The sequence below is a fragment of the Augochlora pura genome, chromosome 3, assembly GCF_028453695.1.
Source record: "Augochlora pura isolate Apur16 chromosome 3, APUR_v2.2.1, whole genome shotgun sequence".
Classification (NCBI taxonomy): domain Eukaryota; kingdom Metazoa; phylum Arthropoda; class Insecta; order Hymenoptera; family Halictidae; genus Augochlora; species Augochlora pura.
Window position 1 is genome coordinate 6,830,336 of NC_135774.1, and position 22,068 is coordinate 6,852,403.

The 22,068-nt window shown below is 34.9% G+C and overlaps 1 protein-coding gene across 1 annotated transcript in view; it reads right to left on the reverse strand.

Annotated features, from left to right (window-relative positions):
• The window catches only part of LOC144467887 (potassium voltage-gated channel protein Shaw), a 288,098-nt gene that overhangs the window by 3,570 nt on the left and 262,460 nt on the right, over window positions 1-22,068 (reverse strand). Inside the window, exon 4 of the mRNA XM_078176874.1 lies at window positions 2,935-3,973. Coding sequence (XP_078033000.1) covers window positions 2,935-3,973 — 1,039 coding nt within the window. The remainder of the gene's footprint in view (window positions 1-2,934; window positions 3,974-22,068) is intronic.

A 22,068-nucleotide genomic window follows, 5' to 3' on the forward strand; every position in this document is an offset into this window, starting at 1 on the left:
TATTTTGTATACTGAATTTATAATTTTTTTGATAATTAGGTCCTCTGAAAAGTATTTTTCAAAAACAGTTTCTATTAATAAATGGCCGCGTCATAGCCTAAGGTCTCATTAATAAATATGTGCGAATTAGTACTTCGTGATAGCTGATTTCAATATCTCGAGCTTTAATTGTCTCCTTTTATAACATTCTGCGTATTACTTTTGGCCGATTGTATCGATGGTTCCTATGGATATATTTCCCTTACTGTTACTTTAAAGATAATGTAATTTCAACAATTATTTGAACTTTGAATCTGTTTGCTAGATTAGTTATTTGATCCCTCTAACGCGAGTTTGTGCAATTAACATGTCACAATAAATTAAGGGGTTAGACTAAGTACAGTAACCTGGATAGACATAGCCACGGCAATGGAATACACGGCAAGCAAACTGTACTAAATCGTTTACAAGTTGAATAAACTTTCCAGTCGATTTTCTCGAAAACGAAGCCCCGAATAAACTAATGCAATACCAAAATATTTACTTTTTTATTCTTTGTTACGTACAATTACCCCATATTCATTTGGAATATGATTATCTGCCCACCTCGTGACCCACCTACCGGTTCAGAATATTTTTACACCTGGAAAGGGTTGACTCCTGAGACAAAATGAACTAATTTTTTCTTTTACGAAAAGAATTGCTTGTAGCTTTTTTAACACTTTAATGGCCGCACACACAACATGTGTATAATGCTACCGCCGAAAGTTAATGGCTAGTACCATACTTTCTTTTGGGTGATGATTGATGTGCGCAAACATGTGTGAATACTGATATTGGCTTGGTATTTTATCGCCACGTCTTTGATTTTATATAATTATTGTCTCAAAAGTGATCATATACAGGAAAATATTAAATTTGTTATATTCGTTTGTCCTTGCATATGCTGGATTATTTTATTAATGTAAATTAAAAAACACTACCGACCCTTGGCAACGTTTGACTGCGTAGACATGCGACCATTAAAGTGTTAGCGAGTTATTGACGAAAAAACACAGATGAATCAGAGAGAGAGAGAGAGAGAGAGAGAGAGAGAGAGAGCGAGCTGGCGCTTTCCGGCGCAATAATAATCTCGACACGACATTGCTTGTCAAAACGTGACGCCAGCCATGATTGGTCCGTGCTTTTCGTTAATAACTCTTTAACGAATTCAGGAATCATATTTTTGCGGAAAAAAATGTAACTTTAAATCACGCCAGGAATCAACTCTTTTCAAGTTCAACGGAAGTTAATTCGAACATACTGTATTTTAGTTTTCATTATTTTTCCGCTAAAGGGATTGTTGCTCCACGCGTAACTAACTACACAAACGGTTGAACATACATCTCTTCAATTGTAAAACTAAATGCAAATGATATTTCCATTTCAAGTTCTCTAAATGATAATTGCAGAGACTTCAAGCCATCATTTAACACTAAACCTACCACTCTAAAAATAACCGGTTTCCTATTTTACAATTCTACAAACTTTACAAGCACATTCATGGGAACATTGTTCGAGTAATCTTCGATCATATCATTTTGATGTGACAACGCACACCAGTAGTATTAGTTAGGTTCAGTGTTCAGTAAAGTCTGTACAATTAGTCCTCGCGTTTCAAGCGATGCTTGGAGTCACTATCCCCACTACCGCTCTTGGGTCAGTAAATTTTATACGAGCCTACCAGGGGAATGCGTTCTCGCAACACGTAAAGCTCACATTCCCCTCACTGATCGCACGAATCGACCGATTCGTGCACGGTAGTAAGGGTAGCTGCTCGAGCGTTGCGTGCTCCGTGAGTACCAGTTGCCCAGGCTTGATTTAAGTGAAACAAAATATGTGAAATTTCCGGTAATAAAACTACCGAATCCTTTGATGTACAAAATGTATGAAAATTATGTGTCACAATTACCATAGCGTGATCGTTACCTTCGAATCGGTGGCAAAATTGCACCATAAAATTGTCCTAGAACTTGAAAATTAAGATCAGACGGTTAAATATTTTTATTACAACGTACAGTACTCATCGTGAGGAACAGATGTCTGGAAGCAACCACAATTTTCAAATTTACATAAAGTAAAAGCGTTAAAATAATATACAAATGATGTGTAACGATCGTTGCATCCAAAATCGTGGTACAACAGGCTGGATAGTGATTTTACATGTAAAAACGAGTTCAGAAAAAGGAGTAACATTTTTTTATTCATCGTTTTGTTTTTGCGAAATCTGAATTGAAAGCTGTATCACAAGTAGATTTGGAATGTCATGGTCAGATGCGCTACTTAATTTCTATTCAATAGTCTTATTTTTGTAACTTAATTTTCCATGAAAACGAAGCCTTAAATGAGAAGTGTTATTCTTTTTTTCGACTTATTTATTTTAACATTGTATTTCATATAAAAGTTTGACTTGAGAAACATGGTTCCATCGAAATTTTTGTTTCTCTCGATGAGTTCTATACGTTGCAGCAAGTAAAGATTTTGATTTTCAAGGTAAAATTTTGTGGTCTATATCTGTAGCAAATCTTTACCGATCCGAAAGTGTAGAATCACGTTTTGATGGTCGTGACTAGTAAGTACAGGAAAATAAGTTACACAAGAAGTGGGGGCAAGTGTCGCATGCGAGGGAGACCCACACGGCATCACGATGCGTCTATCGGGTGAACATTATAATTCCGAAGTTCGAACTTCCGAATTCAGAATTATAATGCTTACGCAGTAGAAGCGTTACGCCGTTATGTCAAGAAGTCACCTATTCCACTCTTTGCGTACATTATTTTAGTATATGCTCTGGTTGTCATATATAGTTTTTACACAGCCTGTACAAATCCAACAATCGTGTTATACGAGAATTAGTGGTAGACTATGAAAGAGTTTAGGATAAAAGGATATTATCGACAATCATTGAGAACTTACCAGCTTTCGTGGCGAACGTAACATCTTTGGGATGATTGGTCTTGATGGCGTTCATCCGTCTGTTCAGTGGCGCCTGACCTCCGGTGCAGCCTACTCCAGGTGTCGCGCCAAGGCCAGAAGATAGAGCACCGGCACCTAAGACTGGTCCACCCGGTGGCATATATGATTGTAAGCAGCCAGATGGACCGGCGGTCCCTGCTCCTCTGACCATACCTGGCACGCCCGGAGTTCTAACTCTTGGCTGCTCGACCGGAAGTACGCGGCGTCTCTTCTTTGGTAGCTTGGCTCGCGCCTGCGTGTGACTGTAATACATCGCAAAGTTGCTGACGATCACGGGCACCGGCAGGGCGATCGTAAGTACACCGGCCAGGGCACAAAGCGCCCCAATGAACATCCCGAGGTAGGTTTTCGGCACCATGTCCCCGTAACCGACAGTGGTCATCGTGACCAAAGCCCACCACAGACCCAGCGGTATGCTCTTGAAGTCGTTCTTCGGGTTGTACTGAATCCGTTCGGCGTAATAAACGAGACTGGCGAATATCACGATTCCGAGGACCAGGAAGAAGACGAGGAGCGTGAGCTCCTTTGCCGAGGCGCGGAAAGTCTGTATCAGGATCTTCAGACCTGACGAGTGGCGAGTCAGCTTGAACAGTCTCATGATACGTATGATGCTCAAGAACTCGAGGATGTCCGCGTTCTCCAGGTGAGAGGCGAACCGTTGAAGCGTCAGATCGAGATAGAAGCTGAACGTCGCGACCAAGTCGATCAGGTTTACCCAGCTCTTGATGAAGATGAACCGGTTCGGACTTGCAGTAATACGTATTAGGAACTCGATAGTAAACCAGGCGTTGCACATGCACTCGATGTAGAAAAAGAAGTCGTGAGCGTTCGTGTGCGTTTTGTCCACTGCCCAAGAGGTTGTGTTGCCAGTGGTCACCGTCCGGTTCACGATTACTGGCACTCGCATGTCCGGATGCGTCTTCAGGCAGAACGAGACGATCGAGATGCAGATGAAGAGAACTGAGACTATGCTGATCACCTGTGGAACATTTCGGACATTCGATTATGCGTGCAGAATGGGCGAGCATCGAGCAGATTCTCTCTTCATTTCTGTTTATCAGTCGAAATTGCTTACAAAGTACGATCTGGGTCGTGTTCACGAGAGAGTCTGTGACATTGGTTCTGTTTACTACTCTTACTGGGGGCGGAAAAGAATGACCTCTACTCATAAAGTAAACGACTTGAGCGATAAGGGGAATCGGTCGCTCGCTTCACCTAATTCCTTCTACTTTTTCAGATTCTATGTCATTATTGGCCATGTAAGCAACGGTTAGAGCAAGGGGAATCGGTCGCCCGTTCCACCTAATCACGTCTTCTGTTCAGCGCGTAACTTAGCCAATAATGACTCTGAATCTGAAAAGTGGGAAGGATTCGATGGACCGGACGACCGATTCCCCTTGCCTTTCACGTCATTTACTTTCTGGATGAAAGTCATTTTTTTTCAGTTCCCAACACTCCTTATTCGTATTATTGTTAGCTACTTGAAACTATTAGATCAGACCTGAGCAACTGGTGCTCATCGAGCTTTACACGTTACTCCCACTACGGTGCTCAGACCGATCGACTCGCACGAGCCTGTGAGGAGAATTTGTAATTACATCTGTAATATACGTTTTGACTACACTGTTCTCTTTGTAACTAGAAAGAATGTTCCTATCACAATTGTTACAATTTTGGAAGCGAAGCAAAAGTCAGTGAATTTTCTCATTTTTTATTCCTTTCTATGAATCTTTAACCATGAATTCTTTAACCACGAATTTTTGATCACGAATTCATCTCGTTTTACTAATTAAAATAACACCAATCACAATTTCTTCTATAATAAGTGATTGAATTTTCAAGTTTTAAGTCATTACACAAATAATTATAATCGTAACTGTATTGCGTTTAGTGTTATTTTAATAAGAAAAACGAGGCTAATACGATGGTGTAAGTTTCATTGATGTAAACTGAAAAGTAAGGGATTTTAATAGTTGAAGCACTCAACCCCCTTTCTTTTCCAATCGCTATTCTTCTGTACGTATATCTTTACTATAACTAAACTGGGCAAACCTGAAATTCCGTTCGTGCAGTGAGAATACGGTATGGTGAAGGAGGAAACGTATCGTTCTCACGTCCACGCGCGAGTTGCTTCATTTGAGCGCAGAAGGGGGGGGAGAGGTTAGCAAATTTAGCGATGCATAGTTACTAGTGATGGAACAAATATCATTGAAGCTTTTATTGTATCGCCTTATCATAAGATGGGGAGAATAGATCAGGGATGCGAAATCTAGTAGAGAGAGAAATTAAGAAGGAGTGGTTTGGCTTTCGAAGTGAGACATACTGTGAGCTGAATTGTTCCTATTTATTAATGTATATCACTTCTTAAATGTATATCTCGCTTGAAACTTAAAAATTAGTGCAATGTAACTTAAATTTGAATGAAATCAAACAGGTAAAGTTGGACATTTTAAAGAGAGCATTCTTTCACACGAAAAAATTGGTTCCCATCTTCGATTTATCCCGAGTGCCTAAATAAATATGTCTGCTTCATTTTTTTCGAACACAATAGACGTTTCGTTACAATAAAAAATCATATCTTACATGTATGTTACCGACAGTTTGTTTTAGAAGGAACAAAAAGGCAGATAGCTCAACACTATTCTGCTTTTGGTCGGTTTATGGTTGAGTCATGGGTTTGCGAGCCTCTTAAGACCATCATTTCTGTCGACGGACAAGCCCCAGATGACATCGGGCATCTCGAAGCTATTCGGATACCGGATGGAGCGTATTCGTTAATGTACAGAGTTTTTCAAACATGTACACCAATACAGAAATGGGAGGTATCTGAGGCCATTTTTTCATTTCAGACCTAGCCTCTCATGGATCATTGTTTTTAATAATTCGTAAAGAAAGCCGCGAATTGCATTTTTGCTAAGGAAAAAGATGCTTCAAATGACCTCAGGAACCTCTCGTTTCCCGATTGCGAGTGACTTTTGGAACACCCTATATGTTTGGAAAGTTGGAAATCTTTAAGTGTGGTAAGTGTTCCGACGACGTACCTCTTTTTTGAAAAACAAAGATATTTTTATTGAGGGATCTGGCCACTGAGTGGTCAACAGAATGACTTTTGGTACGAGGATTATGATTGACCGCTCAGCACATACTCCAGAACCATCGAGGTCAATGTTCCTAGCATTGTCTCCAAAAATTGCTAATATATATAATTCTCGTACAAAATGTATTGAAAAAACGAAATTAGATGAAATGAAGATAATTATCAACATTCCCCCCGTTTCGAAAGCAATATCTTTTGAGTCTTAACTAGTCATACATTTTTAGAACGTGGCATATATTCAGCACAGTTTGAACAATCATTTTCTATTTCGACCTACTTCCAAAATTGTTATTGTTTAAAACCGTCGGGGTTACAATTTTTACATCCATCGTGGCTTCCACTGGTGCCAGGGATTCTGCTTGGTATCTAGAGGAGGAGTGTACTAGCAAGTGGTGGGATTGGATGGATCTAATGGATTGCCATTGGAATCCATTGGAATCATTCATTCCTATTTGGAAGGTCTCCCACCACTACTAGGGACAGATTTCGAGCAAAATCGCTGACACCTCGCTTCTCATCGTGTCTCGAAGAACTCCATAGCGAATTAAGTAAAATCAAAGAATAGCTTATATTGTATGCACAATAAAATAAGAAGCTCACGCTTTTAAACTTTTTTATTCGAGCCTATAATGAACTTTTAAAAAAAGCGTTTTATAAATTTTGGTTATCATGAGCTACTGTTAACATTTAAAGTTCGTGAAAGTAGTAGTTTTTCACTAATAGATAGGTAATTTTTAAATCTTTTAATGGCTGTAACTTGACTATACATCAACCGATTACAATACAATGTTGACCAATGAGAAGTGAAATAAGCTGTCGCGAAGCGGCGGAGCGAATGAATGATATTTGGCTTCGTTCGCTAATTGGCTTGGCCGTCTTGTGCTAGCCAAGTTCGCTTCTCATTGGTCAGTGTTTTTTGTTTTGTTTCTGTTTTTGTTTTTTGGAAAAAGTTACTTCAAATGATCTCAGGAACCTCACATTTCCCGATTACAAGGACGTTTGGAACACCTCGTACAACAAGAGACTTGAACACAACCAAAAAGCGGGATAATTTCCAGTCTGTACTTAACATTTTACCAACTGGTAGCCTATAAATCATCTTTTCCCCCCGATTGGTAGTCGGTGAATCGATTCTCATGGTAACCAATAATTTGATACGTACCATTGAGATAAATGTGTTAGATTGTACTACCGTAAGCTTCAATATTATTACACAATTTTTTTAGACATTAGATACGTTTCACAATTAATAAAATAAATAGAATCAAAATAGATACGAGAATTTAACATTGTGCTAAATTTTTACGATCGAATGACCAGTCGGTAATGTTAAGAAGGAATGCTGTAATAGACGTAAAACTTGTAATATAACTATCTTTTACCAATCTATTTACTTGTCAAATTTTATTATTCCATTTCCTGATTCAAAGCAGTGGCTGGTACAATTTACACAGATACACCTTTAATGCTCGAGGAGTATTTTCATTTCTTTGAAAAGTTACGGGGTAACCAAACTTAAACCTTTACCCTTGTACTCTCAATGATGTTCTGGTGATGAAATAAGCATCGGCTAGTTCACGAACCTCTTACCATATAATGGTACCCCGAACATCTAAAATTGTAACTTCCGGCCATGTGAACCTGCTTGGCCCTTGACTCGTGGAAGATTCACAAAAAATTGTTTTCTTTGTCTAAATTTAGAAAATATTCCGGGGTTCACAATTCCTGTATACTTTACAAGCTGTTCACAACTTGTGTACTTTAACAATGAAATTAATATGGTTGTTAATATCTTATAACCATTTAAAATTATATAGTTACTATATTACACTCTACTTATTCTATTTGGGATAAAAAGCTATTTATGAGACACTTATCTTATTTGTTTGTTCGATATGTTGTCAAGGTGACGCTTCTAAATGACCTCCAGAAGTTTTTAATTCGTTATCAAAAACGACGATTATTAACAATTTATTGGCGCTCGGTGTTGAAAGCGAAGTAAAGAAGCTGGGTCAGGGTTAGGTATTAGCTTATAGTTATTTTATACCCTACGGAACTTTTTCTGTTTTAAGAAGCATTAATGTAAAATATTCTCCCCTTCATCCACAACAAAAGTATAACCAAATATAAAGATATTAATACTGATAAATTAGGGGAGTTTTTCCAACGAAAGAAAGGTTTATTCTACTCATCAGGTTATGACAATGAGAACTTTTAAAGGTTATAGAGTCGAATCTCCTTAACAACGTACGTTTTGTGGTTATTGACTGCGCGTGATCTAAGTAGCATTTTCATTTACGTTGTTACTGATATCTAAACGAGAACTTAAAAATATTGTATTTGTATATTTTTATCTTCTATTATTTCTGACCTAGAAATATATAAATATAATGTTTTGTTAAGTTATTTTTAAAGAAAATTTAAAGTTAAAGAAAATTACCTACAGTGCTGTAAATAATTATAAATTCAAAGTAACTTTTACATTTTTACTAATATTTAAATAAAAACCAAAAAATTTATGTTTGTATATTTCTATTACTTTCAAGTGTACTATGAAAATATACAAACATAGTGGTTTGTTAAGTTTTTGTTTAAATTATTCATACCACTATAGTTGTCATTGCAGAAATATTCATGTTAACATTCGTAACTCCATTGCACTGTAATTTATTTCATTGCTACGTCCATTAACACTTTTGTGTCATTAAGAATTTCATGAATAGAACGAAATTATTTTTTTTTCTTATCGTCATTTTGTATAACAATAACGACATAATCTTGACATGCAATAAAGTTATTTATTAAAAAACAGAAAAACAATGGGTACAACGACCGACTACGGAGACTTTGTAAATATGTAGTACAGATTACGTTTTGTGTGATTTTAGCTACTCATTCTTCTCTGCTTCATACAGGTATTAAGACTTGTAATTATTTAATAACATAACCAGATTTAAGGAAGATCAAATTTTTAGCAAAGTGTAAATCGATTTTATCGTAAATTTCATTACTGGATAACTTAATTGATATGATAGCAATAAGTAAAAAATACCACAAAGAGTAAAGTGATATTGCCAGTTGCATGATCCGTTACATCGTTACGTAGTGCAAGTGCAGAGTGGGGAAAATCATCAAAAGTTACACTTCTGAAGAATGGACCTTCTATCTTCAGTTTATTAGAAACAAATTCAATTACAGGATTTCGCAAGCGCTTAAAGGAACAAATCTCACGATATTTAATATTATTAGGATGAATTTTCTTTCTTATATAGTTGTTACGCATTCATTCCTTCAGTGACCTGGTATAATATCATTCTGAAATCGTTTTTAAAAAATGAAATTATTTTGCAAGTGTGCCACAGAAGTGGTTATAATTTACTGCCAGTTAAATAGAACACGCAATATTAACTTTTGTTCAGTTTTTGCATGTCGCCAACGTGGAGCCACCGGTACTTACTCCATAGTTTTCGCATGGCACTAATGTGGAACCACCGGACGTCATAGTGTTAATATCATTATAACTAGTATTACATTAATATTATCATCATATATAATACAATTATTGTTATAATAAATTATCATCATGTATTTTAAATGCTGTTGCCGCGTATCAACGGTAAATTTAAGAACTTTCTCGTGCTTTCTTTCTCCCAGTATTAATGGGCTTGCGTAACCTTTGACTTTTGGCCTACTAAAATCGCAATCGATATCATTGTGTGCCGGTTGGGAATGTGTTAATAATCTATTCAAACAAAGATTTCAACGACAGATTTTTTCCTATATTTAACCGTTTCAGCGTTAACCAAAAATGGCGTATCCTACTTTTAAATCATTTTTAGGACTTCATATAATATCCAAATCACATGGACGTTATTTATATTATATTGCTTGTATTATTTGTATGATTAATGTAATGCTTAATATTATATGAAGATTCGGATCTATACCATTTCACAAATTCCATGAATTATACAATGTTGCTCTGGTCCGTACAACGTACGGACTTAAACACTTGAAGGGTTAAAAACAGGTGATTTATGAGGAGATATTTCAGGTGAACGTGTCAGGTGACTCACCCTGTATATTGATCGTCTGAACGTTGCTTAAAGCCGGCCTACCAGCCTGACCACGGTAGTGGGGGTACCGGTGTGAGCGGCCGAGGATCGTGAGCAATCATCTGCCCAGTTCTGAACGAGACAGCGCTGAACAGTTGAACGGAAAGATAAGAGTGCTCTACTGCCACGGACTATCCGGCGCTCAGCCCGTGGCCGTGGGCGTCGAATCTTGCACGAGCCCGCCTTACTACCGAGTAATTAGAAAGTCTCGATCCATTTTGCAGGCATTTCAAATATTCATTACAGAGGAGCGTGTATCTATTGTTTTTCCTCAAATATGAGGATTACGTAACATATAAATAAAAATCATTTAATTGTTTTAGGTTTTTAGGTGACGTGATCGTTAGACTTGATCTTGCTGAATCTTTCGTATTCAATAAATCCTTCCTGTTTCAATAAATCTAAAACAGGTTGAAATGAGATTAACTTCACAAGAAAAATGATTTAACTCATGACAAAATCGCACCGATGTTTTTACATAGATTGAAAGTGTACGCTACAAAGATTACAAAAACGTAAATTAAAAGTGCTACCAAGAATTGGTGCGATTTTGGGAGATCTGCAGAAAAGAAAGGAAAAATAAGGGCGCTGACTATTGTTTGCAGTTTAGTTTAATTTTGGTTTATTTCATATTATCTGTTTATTAATATTAATCTATTGCTAATTATTATTTATTGCCATTTATTTACTTATTATCGTTTTATTATTAGTAAAATTACTTTTGGATAGGCTGTTATTCTTCTTTGCTCACTATTTTTTCCTTCTTTGTTGACCTCTTAAGGTCAAACCTGGTTCCGGCAGCACTTTGAATTTACATTCTTGTGATCTTTGTAGCATATACTTTCGATTTATTCATTTAGTTCTGTGCATTTTTGTCAGCAGTAGTCCGTGGATTTTTATGCAAAATAAAAATTGTCTGCATCGATTGCAAGAAATAGAAACCATGTAGCAAGTTCGTTCTTCCTTTAATCGTCTTAATAAGTTAAAAATGATGTATACTCTGTATCAGTAATGCTGACATGCAGTCAAATTGACGATCAATAGCGTTTAATTGTGACTTGACTTCAAACTGATATCGCATTGATAGTGCTGCCACTATTATTATGGAGTACGTTCGACATTAAGTCACCACTAACTTCCTGATTCCATTTCCTAATTCGAAGCAGTACTTTGTACGTCCCATAAAGATACACTTTTGCCGCTCGAAGTGTATCTTCTTCATTTTTTTCTTCGAAACTTACGAGGTGATTCGATTCCAAACCACTATCCAATTCCTTATCTAGTTGCGACCCAGTAATGAAATAAGCATTGGCTAATTCACGAAACCCTATCCCCTTAGCCTACGCATTTCTCACCACTTTCCCCAAAAAAATCTCATCAATCTTCGGCCACGTAAATCCGGTAGTTCTCGGCTCGTAACATTACCATTACCATTTTTCATTATTGCTATTATTAACGTTATGCTGTATACCAACATCAGTCCATTTCCTTCTTGTCGAACATCCCAAAATATTTTATAAACTCACGATTTCATCATTGATTTATTCTAAAGCTCTGTCTGATTCTCGACTATTGTCTTCGCAACCCTTGCAATTCCTAAATTCCTACTACTTTTTAGAATTTATAGGGTATATGTCTCAATTACTGTCAGTGTGCTAATAACTATTACTTTGATTGTTCTACTTATTCTTAATGATGAAACAATGCATCGTAAATTGTAAAGAAAAGAAATGTTAATATTAAACTTCGACTCTGTTTTAGGCACGGACTATAAGGACATTTTTTTCAGCCTTCTCAGTCGGGGTATCGTTCTCCAGGTCGATGGTTTTATTCTATTGCTAAATTGGAGTATCAAGAAAATTTAACAATAACCTGAAATTTGGCATTTTGTATATCGTTCAGATATATGTAGATTAGATTTCTAGTAAACACAGTTGATCACTCATTGCGATACCAAAGCGTAATAACTACTGCGATACTCAATAACATATATTTAAATATGGGTTTGAATTGCCCCACCCTTTACGTAAAAACAAATTTCAAGTGTAATTTTCCAATTAAGAAACAGATAGCGGTACTGGCTTAGTACACTAAGATGGAAGATGGTTTAAATTACTCTTACGTCCTTGATACTACCCCAATCATCTATGAATCAAACGTAGACACTATCGTTCTACTCCGTTGTTTTAGAAAATAATAACGGAACATTACATACTTACATTTATGAATTCGTAACAAAAAATGAATTCATCTCATATCTGCTGCAATAAATGAATTACTAACATATTTAAGTGTCATTTCGATAAAATAAACCAGTAAAAACAGTGACTTTTATTGTTAGTTTATGATAATTAATGGTGATAGCATTAGGAATAATGTTCTTTTGTTCTGTCCACAGTAGCATCTTTCAATAATTGGTATTGACATAACATCTCGTGCACGCATAACTGTCATATACCATAGAATGGTATTCCAATTGTTTAAATAATAATTCAATCTGTGGCGAATTACATTATTCAAAATTGAATAGCTATACCAGTACTCGAAATCCTTTTAATTGAACAAACGAAACGAAATCTCGGTTCCCCTCCACTTTAAAGGTAAACGGCTATGCGAATGACGTTTTTAAATTTCAGTGCACGACACACGTTTTATCGTGCGTTGCAAGTTGCAAATTCTCGTTGAAGTTATAGCAGATCAGAACGGGTCACAAAATCTTCGGAAAAGTTATGCAGACCCATAAAACTGAGATTGTCGGGAGTATTGTCGACGCAAGAGTAATGTCGACACCATGCCATATTCGAAGAGAAATCCTATTACGCCGGGTTTGCCGTGGTATCTTCTTTGTAATAACGTTAAAAGTTACGTGGTGCTACGTGATCCGGCCTTCCTTATCTTCACGAGCTGATTTTCTTTGAAAATTGAGTTTCGGTGTTCGTACCAAGCGTTTGATTCAGTTGGCCTCCAAGTGTGCGAAAAATTAGGTTCCTCGTGCTGTATTATGTGCCCTGGCATCAGCTTAGCGTGAGAAAAATTAAGTAAAGATTTTCACTTCAAGCCAACACATTAACAAGAATTCAGATTATTAGAGTTCTAGAACCCCTTTGTATTACGGCTTCAAAAGTCAGACTGCTTTTCCAATTTATTAATAGAATTGAGAATTTTATGCATTTATGACAAAACTGGATAGGTTACAAAGACAATTTCACCTACCTGTAAGTGGTTAATTTTATTTTATTCAATTTTATTTACTACCCCTCCATTACCAATATTTAAACAGAATGTCCAAAAGACAAGATCAAACTTACGTTATATGTTACTGAGGTTAAATAGATGAAAATTGAAGGTGAGGTGGGGTTGGTTTCCAGATAACTCCATAACTATCTCTCTATAATTCTATAACTACTTAGAGTTATTTAATATCTTAGATTAGAGGTATCTAATATATTAGATAACTCTAATAATTGTCACAGTTTTATTTTTTCGGTACTGTCATGAACACATAACTTTTTCGCATAAAGCGTAAGAAAGTTGTCAAGAATATGCAAGTTCTATCTTTCTCAATATTACCTAGAATTTAATTTATATTAGCAACTGGATTTAACGTTATTTAAACTATACCGACGTTCGAGCTGTATATGAAGATTTTGTTCCAGTATTTGGTATCGTACATTGTATACTATTCATTGAACACCGGAGTGGTATACTTAAAGTTATTATCGGTTAAGTAACTTTTTCATTGAGCGTAAACTTGTTTCGAACGGAGTTGTGTCATTCTGACGGCCCTACATATGTGCGACAATCAACAATGTAACAGTTTGATCCACTTCTTTCACCGCCATCAACGGACCGAAAATAAATGAAAACTTGCTACCGAAGCCTCTAAACAATCTCATTCTGCTGACTACGTGATCCCGGATGAATTTTTTTAACTCGAAGAGTTATGTAATTATCTCCAGCAGAATTATGGCCATTGGATAATTAAGGCTGAAAATCGATAGTGAATAAATCTTTTATGATTCGCTGAATTTATAAACGTATCGCTCTTGGGGATTGTAAACTCCTCCCAATACTTTGACAATTCTTATCATTATCGAAACATTCAAATAATTGCAGATATTTACATATCACTATAAATATAAATTTACTTTCTCTTATAAGACTTAAAGTCTAAACAGAGCCAAAAAAGGCACTTTTGAAGATAAAGAGCAGCACAAAAACATCCTCATTTTACTTGTAGACAAAGGTAACACAATGGTAGTGACGAACAAGAACGAATACATAAGCATGGCACGAAACTCACTCAATGGTGAGACATAAAACGTTACCGAAAGAATTTACGATATGAATAGCAAGATTGACAACTGCAGTGATAAAACAGGTCAAACTACCTGATGACGTACAAAACGCAATTCATCCTTAAGAACCTAGAGCATCTACATTTTATGGACTCCCAAAAAAACACAAAACTGAAATTTCACTCCCATTGCTTCCTAGTTTTCAAACAAACATTGACATTTTGGGAAGAGGAGATACAATGATTTCAGTCTCGCGGCTCGTTTTTATAGTCGTCGATTACCAACAACTGTAAAAGTAATCGCATCTCTACCCAAATTGTCCATTTGCATTAAGAAGCTAAACAATACAAGCAAGCACATTTTAAATTCAAAGGTAGGTAAAGTGTTAAGTATAAAATATATTAACTGTTTGTACAATATTTGCTATTTTTATGGTGGATGGAATGTATAAGTTGGGAATGGCTTGGTGCCCTGAAAAGAGAGCCTTTGTGCACCAGTTATTAACGAAAGACTCTAACCAATGAGAGGGCACTTTGGTTGATGCAAGGCGATCGTGCCAACCAAAGGTTGAAGCCGAGTTCCATGCATTCTTTCTTTGTTCAGTGTTTTTCGTTAATGATTCGTAAACGAAGCCCAAGATTGCATTTTCGCTAAGGAGAAAGTTACTTCAAATGAAATACTTCGTTTTCCGGAAGTAACATAAACTTGGGACATCCTGTACACAAAGGAAATATATTCAGACAAGTATCGTATTCGTTAATTTGTTTATATTAAGCGATAGTTTGAAGCGATTTGTAACAAAACTTGCATTTATTTTTGGAGAAGTTACCAATATCGTACTAGTTTTTTAAATCGTACTCGATTTAAAAATTGCTTAAAATTGAATTGAGGCAGTAATTAGCGATATCTCTTAAAAGTTCAGTCAATCATAGTTTTTAATATTCTATGATGCGCAATAACGTACTTCGTATTTTAGTAATAATACAATCGTATTTATTTCTATGCTAATATTAGTTTAGATTGCGTGTAATACTTACGAGAATTCTAAAAGCATATTTATATTCATTTTAAGTAGAGATAATCGTGTTTTTTTGAAGCAGCGAGTTATATGAAGAAGTTCGCCTCCAGAATATGATAAAATGTTTGAAATGCTCGATTTGGGTATATGAAACATGATGTGCAAGCGTATAAAAAACTCCAAACTTTATTATTGTCCTGAATGTATGATTCTTGATAAGTATTCGTTTCTTTAATAAACAAACATATAAATTAAACTGAAATCATTTTATAAGTGATAATATTTCACGTTTCGCCTTCAGCAGTACACTTTCTAAATCGTGTAATTAGGTAGTATAAAAAATATATCAGGACATCGTACTTTTCCAACCTTCTTGAAAATTTAAATTCAAGTTAATAATAATCCTTTTCACACATTTATGAAGACTAAATGATTAAAAAACATATTATCATACTACTTTAAACAATTACTTTTACGAATAAGATTACCAATTATATATATTTTTTAAATGCTTAAGTGATACGATTATGGCAACTCTTTCCTATTTAGGTGTTTGTCTCACATTGTATAGAAACTTATAATAACAACATAAATTTGCATGTGTCTAAATATAAAGGAAGCCACGCGCCACTGAGTTCAACTTCGACACAAAAAATCGAAAAAAGTGGAAACAAATTTTATTAGGGAAAGTTAAATTGCTTCAAATGCTACATTTCCTGGTACTTTGTATATTATAAATGTTCTCAGAAAGTGGAGGAGTTTCATTCTGAAGTCAGTCACCCTCAAGCGTGCACATTGCTTATGAAGATTTTATGAAACTGAATTGATGATGCGAAGCACTTAGGGAACGCGGGGGTCGAATGTACTCTTCCGGGGTTGTAAATCCCAGATTGAACACTTGAAGTCGACATATTTCCCGCCAAACTAATATTAGACAATCAGATCCATTTGGTGGGGTGACAGTTGCGCCTATATTAGACAAAAACTGTCATGATCGTAAAGAGAATTTATCATTTTGAAAATTTGCAAACACTCACCAATAGCTAAATGTCGAAAATTCTTCATTTATATATTACAGAATATAATTCATTTTTGTTCTTTCATTTCTAAATAAATTATATTCTAATTTTTACCAAACAGAGATAAGTTTAACCAAAGACGGTATAATTATAACCATCACTGAAAAATATGATTTTTAACAGTTTACGTTGTTTTTATATAAATCATATCATGTCTACAGATAGTGTCAAAAAATTCCGGCATTTTATTAATGGCGGCGCAAGAAATTACTGGACGAATATGTATTAATATAAGCAAGATTTCCGCTGGCAAGAATCGCGACAAAATTGATTGGCTTTCGTTAGCACTGATCGCGAGAAGGATTATTTGACTACTGGTCGTTTTTTTGAGAGTCCGTATGGCGATCCCCATTGCCATGCAGAAAAATCGCGCGTTCTTGCCAAAAAGATACAATCGTGTTTCCCTCCCACGCAACGAAACAAAACTGTAATAAAAATATTTCACAAATTAATCACTTTTCGACCAAAGAACAGTAATGTTTTTTTTAGAGCGCAAATAATAAAAAAATGCGAGATTAAATAGTCCAATAAAAAATTTAAAAGTCCATTAAAGGAACAAAGCTTCATATCTATATGAAACTTCTCCACTTATAACGAAAATAAGTCCTGTTGTAGGCTATATTTAAGGTTTTGCATACCAAATTAATCCTCTTGATGGTTGTATTTATCGTTTAAGAAATGTTGCGGCGCATATATGGTCGTATCGTCTCGTCTTTCTGTCTGGCTGCGGTCTATTTGGTTGATATCATTTTGAGAGTCTGTTTAGTGTCCCTTTGAGAAATTTATTTGTTTACGATTATGGTACGGCTGATGGGTATCGGCTGACTTTTCTGGTAAGGTCAGCGTGGCCGTATCGTTCTCAATGGTACTTGATGTGGCCTAAGCTCGTACAGGACTCTAAGAGGTTTCGTCACTTTATTTCTCGTAATTTCCGTGGAGTATAACAGCTTTCATTGTCAGCGGTGTCGCCGTTTTTAGCGTCAGACTGTCGATCTACCCTGTCCAACTCAGCTTCGATAGGTTGTTTATAATTGGTGGACCCAATACCTTACTATTTTAGTAAGTGATGGAGGGATTTATCATGTTCATGTTTTAGTGGACTAATAAAGCCTGCATCATAATCCCGTCATCCGTCTTTGTAATCTCATCGTTCGTTATTAGTATCTTGTTTGAAACAGTTTTTAAATGTGCTTATTCATTTCAATCTACTGGCTCTCTTTCTTTGTATTATCTTTCGATACTTTCGCTGAATATTGAGTTCAGTTGAAGTCGTACATACAATCGCAAATATTACCCACGAAACTGTACGTACCCATACAGAAATTCAAATTCGCCTGTTTGCAAATCAAATTAAGCCTCCCCCAGATCAACATTAGAAGTCTTTTATATAATTTAAAACTTACTATGATTTTATATGTTAATTCCTAAAATCGTAAAAATGTTATTACAAAAATTGATCTTCAATAATTTTTTATAAAATGATATATAATTTCCAAGTTTAATATGAATTTTACTATAAATAGGTGCGATTGTGTAAACATTTCTAGAAGATGAATAAGACTTGCAAAATTATTAATTTATAAATTTTAATGTATTATTTATAAACTTTTTTTTATAGACGATTTATATGAGAGTTAATTTGGCGTATCAAACGATAAATACGAGGTACGTGAGAATTAATTTTCAGTGGAAGATAGTAAATTTAATCTGCCAGGTATCGTAGCATTTTTCTTAATAAATTTTTTCAAATTATTTTATATAATTTTTGTACTTATTGCATTGAAACAAATCTTTTTCGGCGAAATCTTCTTCAGAAATACATTGAGTCTGTTGATGTTTATCTCCATAGAGAAAATCGTTTCTCCAGCAGCAAAATTTCTTCAGCAGAAATTCCATCTTATTTCCATCTTATTTTCATCATGGCACCTTAAATGTACAATGCATTTACTGTCGTTTCCGTTTCATAAGTATTTACTTTAAGGTACCGTAAAGTGATAAAGAATCACAATGAAACAGTAAAACATTTTTCCATTAATTTGTCCGATGTGAAAGAAAGCCAGCAAAAAACTTTTTAAGAGTTTAAAAGATATTAAACTGTTAGTATGCACTAAAATGATAAAATACGTAACAATATTTACACCCGGTTGACCACGAGCGTTTATGAAGTTTAATGGTTACGGTAATGTCACGTTCAGCGAGAACAAAACTCATTATAATACAATTATTTATTCTCCTGTATGAGGCGACAATAAAGATATTAAAATATCAAAGCTACCCAACCTTCCCTACTTTATTTACCTTATATGGAACAGTATACTATGTTAAACTCACATATACAGTGTTCCAGAAATAATGTAAGTCTATGTAATGAGGTGATCTCTTAGGTGATTTGAATCAAAGAAACATAACAATAACACTTTTTCATTTAAATGTTTGTTTTCGAGAAAGCTAAGTCAGAATATGCGCCAATGACTTCTAGTATGGCGATAAGTAGAATTGGTGAGTCATGGTCAGACACGCCACTCGATTCCTATTTAATGGTATTACTACCTTTTTTCGAAAATAGTATAAAATAGTTATATCATAATTACGGGGTGACCCTTATAACTTTTACATGTGACTTGAGACCCGTGGTTACTTTAAGGACTATTATTGCTCTGGAAGAATACTATACGTGATAAGAAAAAATGTTGTCCTGTGGTTTTGATGTTCAAAGTTAAGGTTATGTCAGTGTAATGCCAGTGTTAGATTTCGCTAATTGACTCGACTGCTTCGTGCCTCTCATGTGCCACTATTTTTCATTAACAACTTGTAAACAAAGCCGATGCGTAAAGGAAGAAAATTAATTTAAATAATCTCAGGAATCCCTTACTACCCGATTATAATTGATTTTTGGAATACCCTGTGTAAATGGCGTATGACGTGTTTTCAACAATTTTCATTTCGGATTTTTCACAAGTAATGGGCAGTGTGTTCTGGAAATCTTTTTGCAGACGTGTCGTTCAGTAATTGGTAGCTTTGCAGCAATTTGTATTGCAATGAAATGGTTTTAATTTGATCTTTTCGTTGTTTTGTTACTTTTTAATTGCTTTTCGTGACGCGATTTTTGCGCAGAAAATACCAAAGGATTGAATAAAAATTTTACAAGCAAAACCTTGGAACGTTTGACCTGCTTAGTGATTTCTGTTACACTACGGATTTTGGTATACGATAAAAGTATTCGAATTACATTGAAAAAAAAATAGAAGATACAGGTATCTCTTTTTGTAATCATTTTAACCAATCAAAGATTAGACAATATAACAATATTCTTAAATTTTCTTGACCCCGTTGGATTCATGTATTTGACCTGTTTCATTTCGTCTTTGAAGTGCTAAAAACCGCATTCTACTGATAGTAACAAATTCTTCCTCTACAATTAAAATCTTTCTATTTGACTTTTTTAATTTTCATTCTGTCTTATCCTCTCATTAATTCAATTTCTTTGTATTGTTTGAATGTTACTTATCCTTGTTATTAAAATTTAATATTCGAAGTAACTGTAATCTTGCGACGAGCACAGAATTTCATATGCTCTCGCAGTAAATTGGCAACGGAAAGCAGCTGGGGCAACTTAGCAACATTCATTTGAATATTAACAATAAATGTCAGCATGAATGTCGACGTTTCATGTGCATAGAGCTAATACGTATGTATGTATATGCACATCAAGAAGCCGTATCCGATTAAGCTCAGGGCTCCTAACTGCTTTTAATGAACCATTAAAGGTCTACTCTATCAAACTCTCGCACTCGTGTGCATTATAATATTGAACTATGATCAAAGTCTGTACCGATGCTATCCTTGCTAGTAGTATTACCATTATCCCTATCATCCAAATATCTCATTCGAGATCTCACACGTTATCTCAGTTTTCATTAATTCAGCGACCTGCATTAATGTTCCGACACCTTTTAAAACAGTATAATTTTTTCATATTGAACGAAATAAATTGGATTTTTTAGAGATATAAATTAGGTTGAGTTAAAAATAACTTCTGTTTCTTTATCAGACATTTATTCTGATCGTTTCTTATTTTATTTATTTTGAACCTATTCATTTAGTGAAATTAACAACTCATTTGTTCTAATGACTCATAGCGGATAGATATGAACAATAAATTCTACAGAACTGTATCGAAAGTTGTTTATGACTTTAAAGATCAAAGGCCTATGGATGAATTATTAAATCTACAAAGAACTGAAATGTTAATTTGAAAATGCTTAATATTCCAAAACCGACCACATGTCAGCGCCGACTACAATCGTTAAAATTTGTTTAGCTAGCTAAAACATTATAGTTAATGATACATATTTGGTATATTTATTTTTTTAAATTTATTTTTCTCAAAATGTCAAGTTACTATAGATCATTGGATTCGTCTCGATCTTAGCTATCATGATATGATGATAGAAATATGTAATCCCATTGTTAAAAAACATAGATAACCTTGAAATATCGAGGAATGTAACCTTTGAGAAAAAACTATTTGTACCATACGATACGTGTCCCTTCGAACCATACAATCTGTTCGTTTAGTATTTTTGAATATTGTTAAAGACAACGGAGATATTGCTTTGTAATAGCTTTAATGAATAACCTTGTATTTTACAGCGTTTAAATCATATTTTATATCTTCGTCATAAATGTATTTAATAAAGCATTTATAGATTTTTTATTATATAAAATGTTAGTCTTATTTTTGCTCGTAGAACACACCGCCGATGTACAGAAAAATGCGGGTAGTAGGCTATGAAAGAGTGGACATGGCTAGTAAAGAAGCAGCATCCTTCTTATTGTTGAGAAACCAAACCAAGATACCAATCCCGTATTAAAACCCCGCAGTCTCACTGCATACAGACAAAGAAGAACAGAACAGAATGTGGAGCACAACGAGAAAACCAAGAACTCGCAACATCGTACAGGACTTCTTTCAGCAAATGCAAATCCACGACATGACTAGGAAGGAGAGAATAATTATGATAAACACGTTACAAAGTAAAACATAAGTACTACTCAGAAAACAGAATCACCTATTGTTTGCTTGTAGGAAACATTAAAAGTAAAGACTAAAATACAAACGAAACTCTGGGTCGTAAAGCCACATGCACAAATAACAAATGTTTTAAATTGCTTAAAAATAATAAATTATATGTAGAAGTATAATCACTAAATTGCAGATCTTTATGCAAAATGGTAATTATTTGCGTTAATTGTCTCATATTTTCATCAATAAAAGAAAAGTTAAAAAATCATTTAACTTAACAATTTGAGAAGTAACACTCAACGAAATAGTTCTTAGTCGATAAGAAAATATTAGAAGTAAATAAACAAATAATTAACACATTATTTGAACCATAATTATATTAGTTCGAAATATCTCCGTAGCCAAGGCAACGTAGTACATATCGCTATGAAACAAGTGTTA